Genomic DNA, 16,834 nt, shown 5'->3' on the forward strand with positions numbered 1-16,834 from the left:
TCACGGACTGCATAAACCTATGCCTGCTGCTTTTCAAGTTTGCAAAGTTTTTATTCCTGTATTTGTTTTTAAGATATTTGTGTGAGACATCTTAGTTTTAAAATTGAGGGGATTTTTTTTTTAGAAATCTAAGAGGTGGTGAGAAGTTACTAGAACCCTGTAAGTCTCCAAGAAAGGTGTTACGGACAGCCTTATATACAGATTCAGTGTAAAGTGGAGTATCCAACAATTGGTTGTTTAATGCAGCAGAATGTCTCTTGAAATACAAGCCTTGTGTCCTCAGATCCACCAATCTGGACTGATGGGTAACTTCTCAGGCTGTGCAGTCAGCATCTCCTTTATATTCCCTTGTGAGGTTTTTGAAGTCCGGCAGAGTAAAAATCCTCAGAGCCTTGTGCCTGTCATTCCTCCAGTTGCTTGTACTTCCTTTGGACAATTCTGCCATGTATGTGTGTCTGTATGTTGCGGCTTTGTTCATGTAGCTCAGAGCTTTCTATTTCCTATGAATATATCCGTTTCATTTCCTTATTTAGAAACTCTTCCTTGTTTTGATTCTAAAGCTATCCAGGTAATTATAGATGGACTTTGGAAAAGTATTCCTGTTACTTATAAGGTCAGTTCTGAAAACCAGAAGATGCAGATATTTCAGTAGACATTCTTCTAAGATGTCCAGTTTCTCATCCAAAAAGAAGCAAAGCAAGGTTCAGCCTGCAGAGTTTTGGCATCCAGCAGTACCACCATTTATAAAATGCCATATTAATTTAAGGACTTAGGACTTACTCCCCATGTTAGAATATATAAGCTAGCTGGACACAATCTTTTCACAATAACCTCATAGGTCCTTTCTCTATGTAGTGGTTCTGCACAACTTTTGTCTTTCAACTTATTCTCTTTGATAGATTTCACCTTCATAAGACCTTTATTCTTAGTAAGTTAACTCATCACCTTCTAGTGACTTTCTTTAGTAGTGATATTTTTCATCCAGTGACTTTCTGAACAGGAATTTCTGTAGATAATAGCTGTTCTTGTCTGGCAGTTCTTCTTGCATCTAATAATAAAATCCCTAATTTCAGGCTCATCAGGCAGCTGGTGGTATTGCTTTGAACTTAAGACTATTTTGATAAAGTAGGTTGGACAAGGGGAGAAATAAGTTTTTTCTGCAACAGCCAGCTTCCCAAATATTGTGTTAGGGTTTTTTCTAGACCACCCACTGTATAGATAAATATATCTTACATTTTACACTGAACATCATCAATAATCTGTTTTGAGAATAAACTTGTTATGTAGTTTGTGAAAGGAAGTCTGTTTCTTTTATAAAATTTGTGTTGGGTAGTTCTTTTGAAATAGGAAAGGCTTGTTTTATCCATTTGTCCCCCTCACCTTTACAAACTCCTCATTTAGTATTTAGGCTGCAATCCTGTACCTGCTTACCTGGGAACAAGCCCCACTGAAGTCAGTGGGACTTACTTCTGAGTAGTCTTGTCTAGCATTGCACTGTGAGTGTTCAGTGGTTAATTTTTTTATCATCTTATGTCTCAGATTTATGAAGGCTTTCTTAGGAGCTGGTATGTTAACAAGTAAGGATCATAACATTTTAAAAAATCTTAAATTCTTTTTGAAAATCTTTTGCTAATGTGGGTTTTTCTAATATGTCATTCTTCTTCCAGACACCTTTTCTTGTGTTGGATATTTACTTTGTTACATGGTATGGAAGTCCATATGTGCTGTGAATGAGGCAATTTGCTGTTATTGGATTAAATCTTGTTTTCCAGTCATTGTAGATAGTGCTTCGTTATTTTGTTACTTTTCTTTATTCTATGAGTTGGTTGTTATTCTTCATTCTGTATAAAAGAGCAGCCTAAACATAACTGTGTTGATTAGATTTTGGGGATATAGTTTGTCATCCCATTCATCTAGATGGGTAATGCTGAAATTTCAGAGAGGATATTTTCTTCTGTGGAGGCTAGGCATTTGGGCTTAGTTTTGAAGGCTTTATCCTATTTTTCTAAACGATTGAAAATGCTGGACAATTTGCTTGATCTTTGTGTCCTTAAAGCTAATGGCAGTCATTGGTTATACTGCTCCTTACCCACATTTAATTGCCCCTTAGGCATACTTTGTTGGGTTCACAGGTTGTGTTCAGGGGCTTCAGTGATGGAATTTTCAGATAAGAAATTGCAGCTTTTATTACAGGCAGGTTGAGGAAAGGAGAGCTCTTCATTCCAAGATTTTCTCTGTCCAGAATTCAACTGCCCCCCAGAAAACAGCTATGGAGGAGATTACCAAAACACATTGTTCAGGTGAAAAGTGGTTTCAGAAGGGGATAAATATACTTGGTGATAAGTATCAATGTGTGCTTGCGGGCTTCTCTGTTTATAAGGAAGAACTGGTTTTAGCATAATGTTAGCTTTCTTTCTGTAGAATTTGTGGTTGGCTACTTGATTCAAGGTGAAGCTGCCTGGTTTGTTCTGCAGCTATATGTAAATTAGGCATAAAGCTTTGTGGAAAACTGCTGCCAGTGTGCCCACCACCAGGTTAGAGTTTATTCACACTTTATTGCACCGTCTTGTGCCTTCTCCTGTCACCTTGGCTAGTTAAGGAGCAGAGTTCTTTATGTGTGTTGTAAAAGTTACTTTATGTGCTAACATTGTGGTTAAAATGATGTTACATACATGTAATTGTAATATGTCTGTATTGGTCCTATAATTTTAACTTGATAAATTTAAGACTCGTTACTCTGACTTGATGTTTTTATGGTGTGTCTAGGTCCTTGCCAAAGCCTGAATTAGATCTCCTGAATTAGCAGTTACCTCAGATGCCACATGTATATAAAGGCAACAACTTATTTGCGCCTGTTTGTGCGCATGCGCATCAAATTGACCTGGAAGTGGCTGGAAAAGGAGGCTTAATGGGGCAGAGTGGGCTTATGTGTGCTCCACCATCGTGCACAGTAACCTGGCACGCAACCCCCACACAAATTGGGGGTTGCCTGTAATTCTTTCTTCTGTGTAGTATAGATTGACAGAGATTCTCATTTTGTGTTTTGTAAACAGTGTAGTACTTCATTTTCATAGTTTCACCATAGAATATTAACATAGCAACAACTTCCACAGTGGGAAGGTTCACATGAGTCCTATGATAGATCAGTATTGTTACTACTCGCTCTTCCATTTCACCCTCCTTTTTTTTCTACCTCTGGCTTGGCTTCTTCTGATTTGGATGGATTAGGGTCAAATTTTCTCCTAGATTGATTGTAGATTATTCTGCAAGTTTGTAGAGGTGGTAGATATACAGTCTTCCATGCACATGAGTCTGTTGCTTAATTCTAGGTAAACTATACAGTAAGATAAAGAATGCACAATAACATCTGTAGACCCTAGGGGCTGTTCTGGTACTGTGGTGATTTATGTTTGACTCACAATTGTTGCAGCCCTGGTTGGGTATTTATATCATCTATGGAGCCCTGTTAATGAGTCCTGGAGGCTGCTATAGTGAACCACATTGAGACTAGAAATATTTCATGTTCCTTGGTGCTTTGCTCCCATATTGCAAAAGATCAGACATAAGAGTTTTCGCTTCCCAAAGGCACAACTGGGAGATACAACACTTTGCCAGAACAGCAGCAGGTATGCTTCTTCCCTGTTGCAGTGCAGCTGTGTTTGTTGCACAGTGGCTGCAGAGAGTCAGTGGGGAAAGCATGTACATACATGGCTTTCTTGAAAGTAAAAGGCCAGGTAAGAGTTTTTCCCAAGCTGGTTCTGCCCTGTTTACTGAGGTTTAGCTGCTTCAGCTAAAGCAGATTGGTAAGCTCTGGCATTCATTGGGGTGGAATCTACACACAGGTTAAAAACGTTGTGAAAATGCTTTTTCTAAAATCGTTTTGAAAAAATGCATGGAATTTGCTATAGCTCACAGTCGGCTTCTAGTGTCACAATTGTTTATTGCACTTTACAACACATTCAAAACGTTTTGTTTGCAGCTGTATAGCTAAGTCCTCCAGATCTCTAGATTGTATTTCTTTGCAAGAAGTGAGATACAAACAGATACTTTCAAGCTGACCATCACCTTGTTACATTTCATCAGAAAGAATTCTGCTTAATTCTTGAACCCCAATAGTTCACAGTTCCTGCTAAGTCTTTTACACGGCACTTTTCTTGCTATACACTATAAAACTGACAGCATTGAGGGGAAGTGAATATGGCTGGAGAGCTCGAAAGGGGTTTGCAAGTGATCCAGATCAACATCTTTACTACGTTCATAAGTCATTAGTTTCTCTTTGAATACAGAATTGTTGAGGCCATCCAGGTTACATAGATGAGTTGCATGTAGAGGAATAAGTTACTGCAGTTGGAGCATGGCTTCCTAAGATAGGCACTAAGATCCAAAGTACACACTTCAAAACTTGATGAAGTTGAACCAAAGTTCTTGATTCTGAAGGCTGCAGCATGGACAGATTCTCAAATGGATGGCATTGCGTTAAATCTTCAGGTCTTAAAAAAACAAAATAAAATCAGAGCAAGGGAGATTTGGCCGTAATTAAATCATTTCTGCTGGAACATGACTTTAATCCCGAAGTACCTAATGATTCTGTGCATCTAGAATAGAAGAGGAAGTACTAGACTGACAAGTTCCCCCTAAACTTTCTTCTTCAGAGTACCTTTGTTGAACAGCCCCAGAATATTTTAAAACTCTAGCTGGAGAACTCCCCCCCCCCCCATATGTCCTTTTCATGCAGCTTCAAATTTCCCCTCACGGGTTGGGGCAGGCACCTTCCAACTCAGGTTTTTCTTTTTCCTTGACGAAGGTTCAGGATTTAGAAAAGTAAAATCTATGCAGAGAGAATTAATTCCAGTACTTTTTTTTTTTTTTTGACAAGAATTATAGAATTATTATATTTGAGTAAAGACTGTCTCCATGCCAACCATTACAGTTCGCTATATTTCACAATAGAGATCGCCGGAATGATTATCAGATATGGTGAGCTCATCTCCACTGTCTTAGACAAGGTTCCTTATCATTTTACTCTTCCGAAGGATGCTTTCATATACACGTTGCTTTAGGAACAGTGGTACAACCCTCGCAGTTGCCTAAGGCATTATTTATCCTGTGTATCTCACCTTAGATCCTTGAAGAAGATGCCTTAAGGACTTCATTTCTTCTCTTACTTTTTTGAATTTCTAGGAAGGGTCATTCCTATTGGAAACCTCAACACCACTGAGAGATCAGAATAATTTACTTTCTCTCTTCTTACTTGTGAGCCTCTGGTTGGATTTTCCTTTTTTGTGGGGGGGCAGGAATCCTAAGAAGCAGATCAGAGAAGCAGCATGGCAGATCTGTGTCCCCCTCTCTTTCTCTCCTTAATTAGCAGAGGACTCAAGGAGATTTTGATGCATCCCTTTTCCTAACAGTCTTGACTTGACCGTTGGTTTTTATGTATGTAAACATACTGAATCTTCCTCCCCTGTTTGTCCTGCCCCTGCAAAGGGGTAGGTTTTGCTAGTGTTAGAAGAGGAGATTTCTTACCTGGAAATACTTGTGAGAGATTCGGATCCAGAAACTTCCTTGTTCCTCACACAATCACAGAGTGGACAGTGAAAGCTAGCTTCTAGCTCTTCCAGTTTCTTAGGGAAGAATTCAGTTCACTCCAATCTAAATAAGTAGGGTAATAGTTACTTCTCCTGATTGGTGGATCCAAGACACAAGCACTAGTTTTCAGGTAAGAAATTTACCTTTATCAAAACAATATGATGAAGCAATGTAGTGGTAAACAATGTAGCAAATTGTGACAAAGAAGGTCAGTGGCACTAATTAGTTGATTTTAGCTAGCAATTTTATTGCAGGTATGTAGTTCATAGGACAAAAGGAAATACTGCATCTGAAATTAAGGCTGGCATGCTATTCCTAAATGGTCTTGCTTGGAGGTAAGCCCCATTTATTTCCGAGGGATTTACTCTCAAGTAAGGTGGAAGCGGATTATAGCCTTTCATGGCTTTCATGCATTAGTATGAGTGGTTCAAAAAGGCTTTAAATGAACTGCCACACACTGTTTTTTTTCCTTTTTCCAAAAAGAGAGGTATAGACTAGCCCTTAACAAGGAACTGAAATGTGCTCATTTTGTATATAAAAGGCAGTCTGTCTTTTCAGTTACTATGTGTGTATGTGTTATTGTGTCATGTGATAACAGCACTGTGTTTTCCTGTCATTTTTACAACTCTTTCCTGGCTGAAGTGATACACAAGCAACAATGGGTAGTAATCACATTGCCCCGTTCACTTTCAAAAGGAGAGAAGCGGAGATGATCGTGAAACTTTCCAGCAGGCTACAGTAAGCGTAACTGTCTGTTAGCCCCATTGTCAGATATTTTCATAACAGAAAAAGCAAAAGAAAGAAAAAGGCATGAACACCAATATAGATCCTTGCAGAAATTTGTCATATTATGAGTGAATTAATATATATATATTTAAATTATTAAATACTTTCAACATATATTTCATTATTATTGTTTAAAGCTTATTGCTGCATTCGTATTAGCAATTCCCAATGTTCTGTCCCAGCTGACTGTCATTGGCTCTAGAAAGACAGTGTATTTTTTTAAAAGAGTACTGGTATTCAGAGGGTAACTCAGTATTAGTTTACAAAAATCTCTCCTTTTAAAACCATAAATATTTAATTCTCAAGCATGGTTGACCATAATGGATGGAGTTGATGCAGGTGTTATAAGGTTGTTGCATATTGCCTCCCAAAAGCCTTCATTGATAGAACAGCTCTAAAACCTGTGAATCAAGTTGTCTTTTGTGAAGTATTATTTCATTTTTGTAGCTGCCATACTTCCAACACCTATTGATCTGTAAAACAGCCCCCCCCCCAAACAATTAATGGACCAGTGAAAATGAAACGTATGCTTCTGGTGAAGTAAGCCTGAGGCACAATTGAGGTAGAATCTACACACTTATAAAAACCGTTCTGGAAACGCTTTTTAAAAAGTGTTTTTTTAAAAAATACATTGAATTTTCCATAAGGCTCGCCATCACCAACTAGTGTCACATTGTATATTGCACTTAAAACACACTTAAAATGTTTTATTTGCAGCTGTATAGATGAGTCCCAAGGCAACTGAAGAGTTGCCGTCCATTGCACGGGTGTTAGATTTTGTTCTGAATCTTCTTAATTCATAAGTAATTCATATTGGCTTTGAGTACTTCTAAAACATTTTAACATAACATTATAGCGAGTCGTGGAGGATACGGAAACATTCTGAGAAAATCAAGTATTTTCATCAATTTGGCGCAGCTCATCAGGTCCAAATTTCTGAGTCAGGCAATGCAGTACATTTCTGGGTAACTAAAATGGTGTGACCTTAAAGCTACTCGCCCAAACAATGCAAATAACTGTGCTAGTTCCATGTTTACCCTTCCAGGAGAATAAAGAGTCTTCTCTAAGGTCCCCTGCCTCATACTCACTGACAAGAAATAGTTAAACTTGTAATTTAGGAAATTAAACCAATCCTCATATAAAGGAAATTGTATTTTTATACCATATTTTAGATCGGACTTAAAACTCCATAAAAAGTTATAATAAGAGAATCTATTTCCTTAAAATATTTTTTGCTGAATGTGAAATTGTAACTTAGTGGTTTGGGGTAGCAGACTGCAGGCCTCTGGGGACTACTTTGTTATTTTCCTTAGACCCCATGAACTGGAGACAGGTATAAAAGACATAAACTTATAATTGAAGTGTGTTAAGTCCAGGAATTTGCCTTTAAGTTTTGGAACTGAAAAGAGCCTCTAGTGCTTCCTTACAAAAATATACTTTGTCATACATCATTCTCCCCCCCCCCCCAGCTTGGTTTCCACAGGGATCATTTTGTTGCAACAGTTGAAAGCCAGTCTTTGTCAATCTACTTCACATCACCCAGGGATCTGTCAGTAGATTCCAATTTAACTACTCTGCTATCGCAAACAGATTATTGGACTCATCAAGTTCAAATCACTGATTTTGTTATGTCATCCCATATATATATAATCTTATATATATATTATATATATTATATATATATTATATATATATAATCTTATGCATGGATGCCCAGGGAGCAGAGCCAGTGATGTGCCTGATTCCATATATATATATATATATGGAATCAGGCACATCACTGGCTTTGCTCCCTGGGCATCCATGCATAAGATTATTCTCTGCAGAGATTGGGGTCTCCTGACATGACTATGATGCTTTGCCTTGAAAAGTGGCAATGCTTACAGGATGCATTTACATCGTTTGATATATTTCTTTGTTGTGATGAAGAGGGACAGGCAATTTTGTCCCAAAGCTTTTCTGCTTCAGTTTTTAGGCATCTGCAGCAGTATGGATGTCATTTACCAGCACATCTGTAATACCTCTTGTGCCAGTGCTGGAAATTCTGGGCAAAGCAAACAAGAATGATCAAGCAGGATTCAAGAGTGCATGTTGTCTTGCCAGGGCAGCAATATTACTAGATGCCTTGCCTCTTGGGAAAGAAATACTGTCTCTGATTGTTGGCTGTTGATGGTCTCACTCCTGTGAAATTATTTCTGTGTCCTTTCAGTTGCTGGTAGTTCGTTCATTTTTTTTGTCATACTATAAAATGTGGCAAATGATTTTACTAGCGTAAGCACTTACAGGTGTTGCAATAATGGCTTTCAAGCTCCATAGCACTCCTTTTCATGGTAAATCTGCCCCCTTAGCATGAAGGCCTTTTAAAATGTTCTTTTGCCATAGATTTGACTAATTGTTCCATTGTCTGTTGCAAAGTGTACTGTTATAACAGCACGTACACTTATTTTCTGTAGACCTGGAAAGAATTAAAACTGGTTTCTTTTGTTAATCTATAAATTCTGAGAACTGTTGTAGTGAGACTTGCCCTCCATCCAGTTGGCTTTCCAAACCCTTAAGAGCAAGGTAGTGCAGTGTTATCTTCATGTACTAGAATATTGCTTTGTAGCCTTGCAGTATGCTGCTGTTAAGGTTTTACTACTCCGCAGAGATCCTGGGCTCATAGATCTCTCATTCACAAGGACCCCTTCTACATAATGCCCTGATTGGTGACAATCAGGAAGCATTAACGTATGATATTTCTGATAAGAGGATTTAGAGCTATTGTGGTATTACCATAAAAACAGCTCTTTCCCCCAGTACTATTAGTCTGTGTGGAACAGTAGTGATCAGAACTGGGATCCCACGGGCAGTGTGTGATTGGCAACACTGATCACCTGCAGGTGCATTTGTACAGAAGTCCTCTGTGCATAATTGCCCTGTCAGTATTTCTTATTGAGTCACAAACAGTTTGTTAAAGCTTTATCATCCTTGGAACAAGAATGCTAAAGTTGGGGGTTTTAGCTGGAGCTGTATACCTGTCCTAAACCTTTGAGTTCTGTTTCAGCAGCTGTCTAGCAACTTGTATGCCTTCTAGATTGGCCTTATTAACTAGCATATGGTTCTCGTTCTACAAGAAACTGAGGTATATCCTTGTAAATTCCCCAAATCTTATGGCTTACTCTAGCAGAAGGTAAGATGGAAAAAATGAAATACTCCCCTCCAGAGAGTCAGAAACATTAAAAACAATAAAACAAACAGGCAATATGCCTATAGAAAAAGAACGGTCTGCTGTGAACCAGCAGCTGCACTAACCAACTAATTTTGTCTGAATTAGGTTTAAATTCCTTTAGCTCCATGCAATGCATTACCAGCCTCAGTCACTGATTCTGTTAGGACTGAAATGGAAATGAGAGATGGGAGAGGTGTTCAGGTTCTTGTCTGAACATGTAAGCACCAAATTGTGTAGGGATTCTGGGTCCTGCCCCCAACTTCATCATGCGCACTTCCCTCATTCAGTCCCTGACCTTCTCTTGTGTAGGGAAGGTCTGTGTAGGAATTCTCCTCATGTGAATGCAAGTACAACTCTCTTCGTGATCAATCATGTACAAGTGAATGTGGGTAGAATCCCTATAGAAGATGGGAAGGTTTGGAGACTGAGCAGGGAAGAGGAGTGTGCAGTGACACTGAGGGTCAAGCTTGCATGCATGCTTCTGTCCCTCTATGTGGCTTGGTACTTTTGTACTCATGCCTATACACAGTTGGAGTTGGGTGTTATCAACTCCTGATGACATAGCACTCCAAAAACATAGCACTGAATAATCTTGTGCAGTGGTTTCTCGTAGATGTCAGACACCATGAGGCACAGAATTGAACTTTTCTCCCTTGTTGGATATTCTTCAGTAATGTTAATTTAAATTTGATATGTATATTTTAAACACTGTTGTGCACCACCCTAAAATGATGTTAAGAGTGGTACAGAAATGTGTTGTATATATATTAAGCTCTGCTTTCCTGCAGCTTTCCTAGCAAAAGGACAGTACATATTGAAAATGAGGATTTGTTCTGGTGTTACTTAAATACAGTAACCTTAAATGGATTTGTGTTGATGTATAGTGACATTGACTTAAACCTTCGCTGTGGACAGAACCCTGATTTACTTTTGTATACTTTGGTTTATAATTGTATTTTGAGTGCTACTATGACTTCTCTCTCCTTTCTCCTCCTTATCAAAACCAAAAGCTTCTGGTAGCTAAATTAATTTCTTAGTATTTAAATTTTAATAATTGGTTGTATGCAAAGGAAAATGGAAGTAGTTTGCACACACAACTAAATTAGGCAGATCTTCTAAGCATCCAAATGATCCTTTCACCTAGGTATCTGAAGGGTTGATTAATGATAGAATCAGAAACGGTATCTGCCTTTGACTTTAAGATAAAAATATTGGAATTCCACGGAAACCTGTTAGATATTGTTTTATTCATTACTTAACCTAGAGGGAGGCGGGGTCCTAGCTGAGCAGCTCAGGCTTGTGACAGTTTGGCCACATCTATCCTAAGGTTATCAGGGTGGGGACAAGCCATTTGAATTCTTTGACATGTCACTGATGTTCGAGTCCTGGGAATCTTGTCTTAGCAAGATGGTGAGCTATGCTCTTGTTATATGTGTGTTATTTTGGGGTATTTAAGTAACTAGCCATAATGCGCCCCCCAAAAAATTAGTCATACTATGATGATGTCAATATTATTTGTATGAATTTTCAGTATCCTAGGAGTAGCAGACTTTGAGAGCAGTTTATGTTTTTGTAAACAGGTTCTGGATGTTCAGCCTTGTAGCTGCAGAAGACAATTAGCAGAACATCAGTTTACTTTTTTGTAGGATCTGGGGTGTCTGTTTCCCTATAGGTTGTTTTTTCTCAGGTTTATTTAAAAGCACAAGTATTTCATATTACCAGTATCCTGCAATGTGCTAGAAGATTGGGAGCAATTAATGCCCAACACCTGTGTAATGTGATTTCTAAGACAAATTGCTTTATCTTTAGCAGGTGCAAATGGCAAAGCTTACAATTGAATTTCTATTTATTCTTTTTTGTTTCAGCTTCTCTCAGCTTCTAAATTCTTTTCCTTTTTCATTCATTAACATTTTGTAGAAAGGTCTTGTAGGTGGTTTATTTATGACACAGACAGGAATTCAGAGATGCTGATAGATTATTTTTTTGCTCGGTATTATGTTGCCTCTATATTTATCTTGTATAGCTGAATCTATATTAAAGATGACATACCAAGATCAGGGGATGATGGAGAAAGGGGGAGAGCTACTTCATCATCTTCAGAAATTGGTGTTCTTACGTAATGCCAAGCCTTTGTATTGCACCGTTCTGTATTTCCTCTTTTGTGGCAAACTGCAGTTGTAAGCCATGATCAAACCATGGTTTGCATTTCAGATTGCAGACAAACTTTGGTTTGCACAAACTATGTTTTTGCCTTTTGGATGTAACTGCAAACTGGTTTGCCACAAAAGAGGATGTGCAACAGTGTGCAAGGGGAGGAAGGTGTGTACATGCCCAAGGCTCTGTTTGAATTGAGCCAGTGTCTAGGAACTAAAAAGCCTTAGATCAAGCCTTTTTGCTATCTAATACAGTGGTGCCCCGCAAGACGAACGCCTCGCAAGACGGAAAACCCGCTAGACGAAAGGGTTTTCCGTTTTGGAGGCGCTTCGCAAAACGAATTTCCCTATGGGCTTGCTTCGCAAGACGAAAATGTCTTGCGAGTTCCTGCGGGGTTTTTTCCCTCCCCCCCTTTTCCTAAGCCCTAAGCCGCTTATCAGCTGATCCGCTAAAAGCCGCTAAACCGCTAATAGCGCTAATCCGCTAAGCTGTCAATGGGCTTGCTTCGCAAGACGCTATACGAAGAGCCTCACGGAACGGATTAATTTCGTCTTGCGAGGCACCACTGTATTCTTTCATTGGTTTTAGAGGGTCTTTCTTGAATTCATGTTTGGACTTATTCCAAAACTAGTATTGCAGTGCTTTTGTTGAGTTACTAAGTAATTTGATTAATTTCCCATAATTTTACTTGAGTGATTACTTCTGAAGTATTCTCTGCTCTTACCATAATGCACAGTTTGTGATAAATGTACAAATATCCACATTAAATGTTCAGCCATCAGGTTTGACAAGTTCCTTGGTTCAGGGCTGAGAGGAAGGGCTTTAAAACTATGAAGCACTTCTAAAATTGCAGCTGAGGAGCCCAGAGTTTAACAGTCCAATCCTAAACATGCGTAGTAGTAATAATAATAATAATCCTACTGAATTCTTTGAGAACTTCCTCTTACCAAGTAAGCTTCATTTTCAAACATTTGACAGTGATGGGTAGAAGATACTGGAGACTTTCACATTTGTCTTGAGATGAACACTGTTCATATTGGAAGACAAAAATAGAAAAACTGTATTTCTTCATGCAGAACCACTTGTCAGCAAGAAAAGAAACCTAACACAGCTGTGGAAGTCTGTTCGACCCAATGTAAAAAAGATCCTTTATTACTGACGCAAAATTCTGCACACTTCTTCTAGCCTTAAAATATGCACCAGCGGCTTTGTGGCTTTTTGACTAATCTTCTTTTACTTCAAAAATACACTGACGGAATATTGGCTCTGCATGTATTTTTGGAGTTAACATGATCCCTTCATTTTTTCTGTTTTCTATTAATATTTATAAACTCTTCTCGGAAAACCAACAGCCACAGGTATGGGTTTTCTTTATGGTGTTATCAATGCAGGCAATAAAAGGAGAAAGACAATCACCAGCCTAAACTTAACTCTAGAAGAATGTAGTTGCTTTATGTTACGTAGCATAACTAATATTATCCTTCTGCATTTCATAGGAATATAATACAGTTTTATGCAGGAATTTATAAACAACCACAGAAATAGACATACAGTTATTGTAATATAAGAGACAGATGGTCTTGATTAATAGCTAAAAAAAATCTAGTTGCTTTAGGTGCAATTGTTTACAGTATCCTGCCCTGTTACCTCCATCTAGATTAGATCCTTCATGGAAAGTATATTATTGCATTAGCTTTATGTTCACTACTCTGTATAAATGCATTTAATCAGTGCTGTAAGAGAGAGAAAGTTTTCAATTGATATAAAATGTGGCAAAATTCCTTCCCAATTTTTTTTGGCAGAGAGAGACTGAGAACACACAGCATTGAATCATCAGGAAAATTGAAGATTTCCCCTGAACAACATTGGGATTTTACTGCGGAGGACTTGAAAGATCTTGGAGAAATTGGACGAGGCGCTTATGGTTCTGTTAACAAAATGGTCCACAAACCAAGTGGGCAAATTATGGCTGTTAAAGTAGGTGATGCCCGTAATTATTCTTGTACTTTCCAACTGCAGGGGCAATATATAGTGGATAATTTAATATCCATCCATCTTGCGCTCAGCAGTTGTTTGCTTTCCCCCGCTATCTGTATATTTTGCCTTGTAGTTTAGTGTTATTAAATACTTAACTGGTTTGTAAAATTATGGGTTATAAAATTTAAGGAGAACATCTAATATACGTAAGCTTCTTTTTAACACAAACACTGTATATATACTGAGACCCTTTATCTCTAGGTTCCTGGTTTAAAATACAGCTCAGGTTTATTATTCTTAAATGCAGTTTTGCAGTGGACAGGTCAGGGTCCTTTGTGAAACAAGCTAGTTGCCTTGCTACAGTAGTTTTCATTTTTCCTACTTATCTACTTGCACCAGTGTGTTTTCAAACTGCTAGGTTGGCAGGAGCCTTGGACAAAGCAACAGGAGCTCACCCCATCATGTGGATTCGAACTGCCGACCTTCCATTCGGCAAGCCCAAGAGGCACAGTGGTTTAGACCACAGCGCCACCTGCGTCCCACTCATTTCTTGTAATACTCTTTTAACAACACTGAGCTATAAAATAACTTGAAGTGAAGGCAGAATTGAGCCCTGTACTCAGTCTAGTTATCAGCAAATATACTGGCATGTTTCAGAACATGTAGGCCACTAGTCATCAAGTATAATAGGAGTAGAAGAGGGCGTGACCAGTATGCTTTATGGAATATTAAATGTTCTTCACCCTGCTTTTTCCAGCATCTGTGTCTGTGAGCTACATAAGTGACTTCTGGCCTGCAAGGAATCCATTCTGTCTTGTTCCCTCCTCTCCCTGAATTTGTAGGGTGGCACATGCCATATTTTTTTCTGTGTAGCCATGCCTCTGCTGAGTCCTGTTGCGGGTCAATATTTGGGTTTTCTATAGCAACAAATTAAGGTTTGTTACCAAGTAAATAGGTTGGTACCAACAAGGAGTTGCGTCCAGTGTGGACTGCTTCACACTTTGATTACCCAGGTTTCGCTTGTGTATGCTGCAGTACAGCACACAAAGTATGAATGCAGAGGTGGACATTTGTAAACACAATGGACAGGCTACCTGAGAGACACATCATATTGCATCTCCCTGATACATCTTTAGTGGGTCCTTGGAACATTTAAGGATTCACATAACTTCCACGTTGACCTCAGCAACTGTCATACATTTATCTGTATGATAGACACAATTGCCATATTCAAACTTTGTTATTATGCTGATGTTTAATCTATTCCCATGTATTCAGTAATAAATACTAAATAATAATAAATTATGGGAGGAATTCAGCATTCCTCTATTATAATGATTCTCTCAGCTTGCCATACAGGACGATCTCCTCCCGCCCCCAGGTATGCTTTTCTGGAGGTTCCCACAATCACTGGAACCAGTTTGATCTTCCCAGGATCACTCTACCTTGATTTGTGCTCAGCTTGTGTTTTCTGTGGGAAGTCTTGATAGTAGGTGGCTGTTTTATGGTAAAATGATGCTGGAAAAAGATTCTATATAGATGGCCAGTAAAAGAAAAGTAAAAGAAAAGAAATAATTCTAAAATTCCATAGACAGAATTCTACAGAAAACAGGAAGGTCAGGCAGATACCAGCAGCCACTGAAGAAAGGGAAATATGGTAAAGAAATATTAGGAGAGGAATTCCGGATAAGAAAATGGGAGCAAAGTCAGAAAACTCTGGAGATAAACTGCGTTTTTGCAGCGCTCTTGAAATCAAGGAGAGCACAATGGCAAGTGCTTTGCATATTTGGTCATGGGATTCCTTGGGAATACAAAGATTGGATAATGTATTGTATACAAAGGCTAGGAATAGTTCCAAGCTGAAGGGAATTGTGAAGGTTAGAGGGCATTGGCCTATATGCAGTTTAGGTATTGCCCAGAGAGTTAAGAAACACTGGAAAAAGGAGAAACAGATGGAGTGTGTTATATTTGCAGTTGTGTTTTAGAGTTCCCATTTCATCTTCTGTGTAACAGGCAGTTCTTTACTTGGATCATTCTGTTCTGCTCATCACTTCCTAGGCAAACAGTTGAGCTGCTTACTATTTCTACTCTGGAATGTGTAATGGCTTTACAGCTGTAGAATAATTGTGCCCAGAAGAATTGCATAGTGTCTCCAGAACAAAGCAGAACCGTCCCATGCCTGCTATTGTAACTTTCTCAAGTGGCTTTGGTTAGCATTTGTTTGGTGGGGGAGGGTCTGGTATTTTTGTTACTCTTAACAGTTAGCATATAGAGATCCATATTGTTATGCTATAACTGGGGATATTTTTTGTAAAGTGTCTTCTTGGGGCCACATTACGTGCTAATGTTCAAAGCATTTTTTTTATTGTGTGCTTAGAATTGGCCTTTTTCTTTAGGAAAAACAGGGGTGTGGGTGTTCATGCTGATTTTCGATTGGGGCTGGAAGAGAGGTTAGCTGTTTAGCCCTGCACTGTTTTCCCTGGAAAATCACTCTATACAGAAGCTTTTTTGCCCCAGAAGGTGATAGCAAATTGTGGGTAGTACTGGAGGAGGTTGCCTAGAAAATAGCAATGGGTAAAGGATCAAAATCTGGATTAGGATTAGGATCCACTGCAGTTGACTTTTCTAAAAGGAGAGACATGACACAGTGCCTAAAAACACTTTTAATGTGCCATGCAGTTTGGCCCTTAGTCACAGATTGGCTACCAACGTGTCATATTATTTATGGAGGGGGTGGGGGACCTTAGGCCAAGGGACCAAATATGGTCCTTAGTAATCTTTCCAGACCATGCTTCCTCTCCAAGCCACACCTGTGGCCAGCCTTGCACTGCGGCCTACTCAAATGTTTTTGTTAGGCTGGAATGTGTCCCATGAATTGAGTCCTGAACTGAAGAAAATACTGCCTAATAAAAGGGAATATTCATCCTCAAATATGGATCGTCGCATGATAATGATAGCATAAGTCAGCCTTCCCCAACTTGCTGTCTTCCTATCATCCTAAACTACTGGACAAGGTGTGGTGGTTAGACTTCTGGACTAGTACCTTGGAGATCAGGTTTGAATCCTTCCTCAGGCATGTAACTCTTTGGTTGTCCTTGAGCTAGTTGCTGTTCTTCAGCCTAA

The 16,834-nt window shown here is 38.9% G+C and overlaps 1 protein-coding gene across 10 annotated transcripts in view; it reads left to right on the top strand.

Annotated features, from left to right (window-relative positions):
• Positions 1–16,834, top strand: part of MAP2K4 (mitogen-activated protein kinase kinase 4) — a 45,457-nt gene that overhangs the window by 18,429 nt on the left and 10,194 nt on the right. For 6 of the 10 annotated variants that reach the window (XM_081848739.1, XM_081848741.1, XM_081848742.1 and 3 more), the window contains 2 exons: positions 6,229–6,324; positions 13,537–13,711. In XM_081848739.1, the coding sequence (XP_081704865.1) occupies positions 6,229–6,324; positions 13,537–13,711 (271 nt within the window). The remainder of the gene's footprint in view (positions 1–6,228; positions 6,325–13,536; positions 13,712–16,834) is intronic. The other 4 variants (XM_081848745.1, XM_081848746.1, XM_081848747.1 and 1 more) reach the window with 1 other exon arrangement.

This window comes from Podarcis erhardii (genome assembly GCF_964252035.2).
Source record: "Podarcis erhardii genome assembly, chromosome: 2".
Taxonomy (NCBI): Eukaryota; Metazoa; Chordata; class Lepidosauria; order Squamata; family Lacertidae; genus Podarcis; species Podarcis erhardii.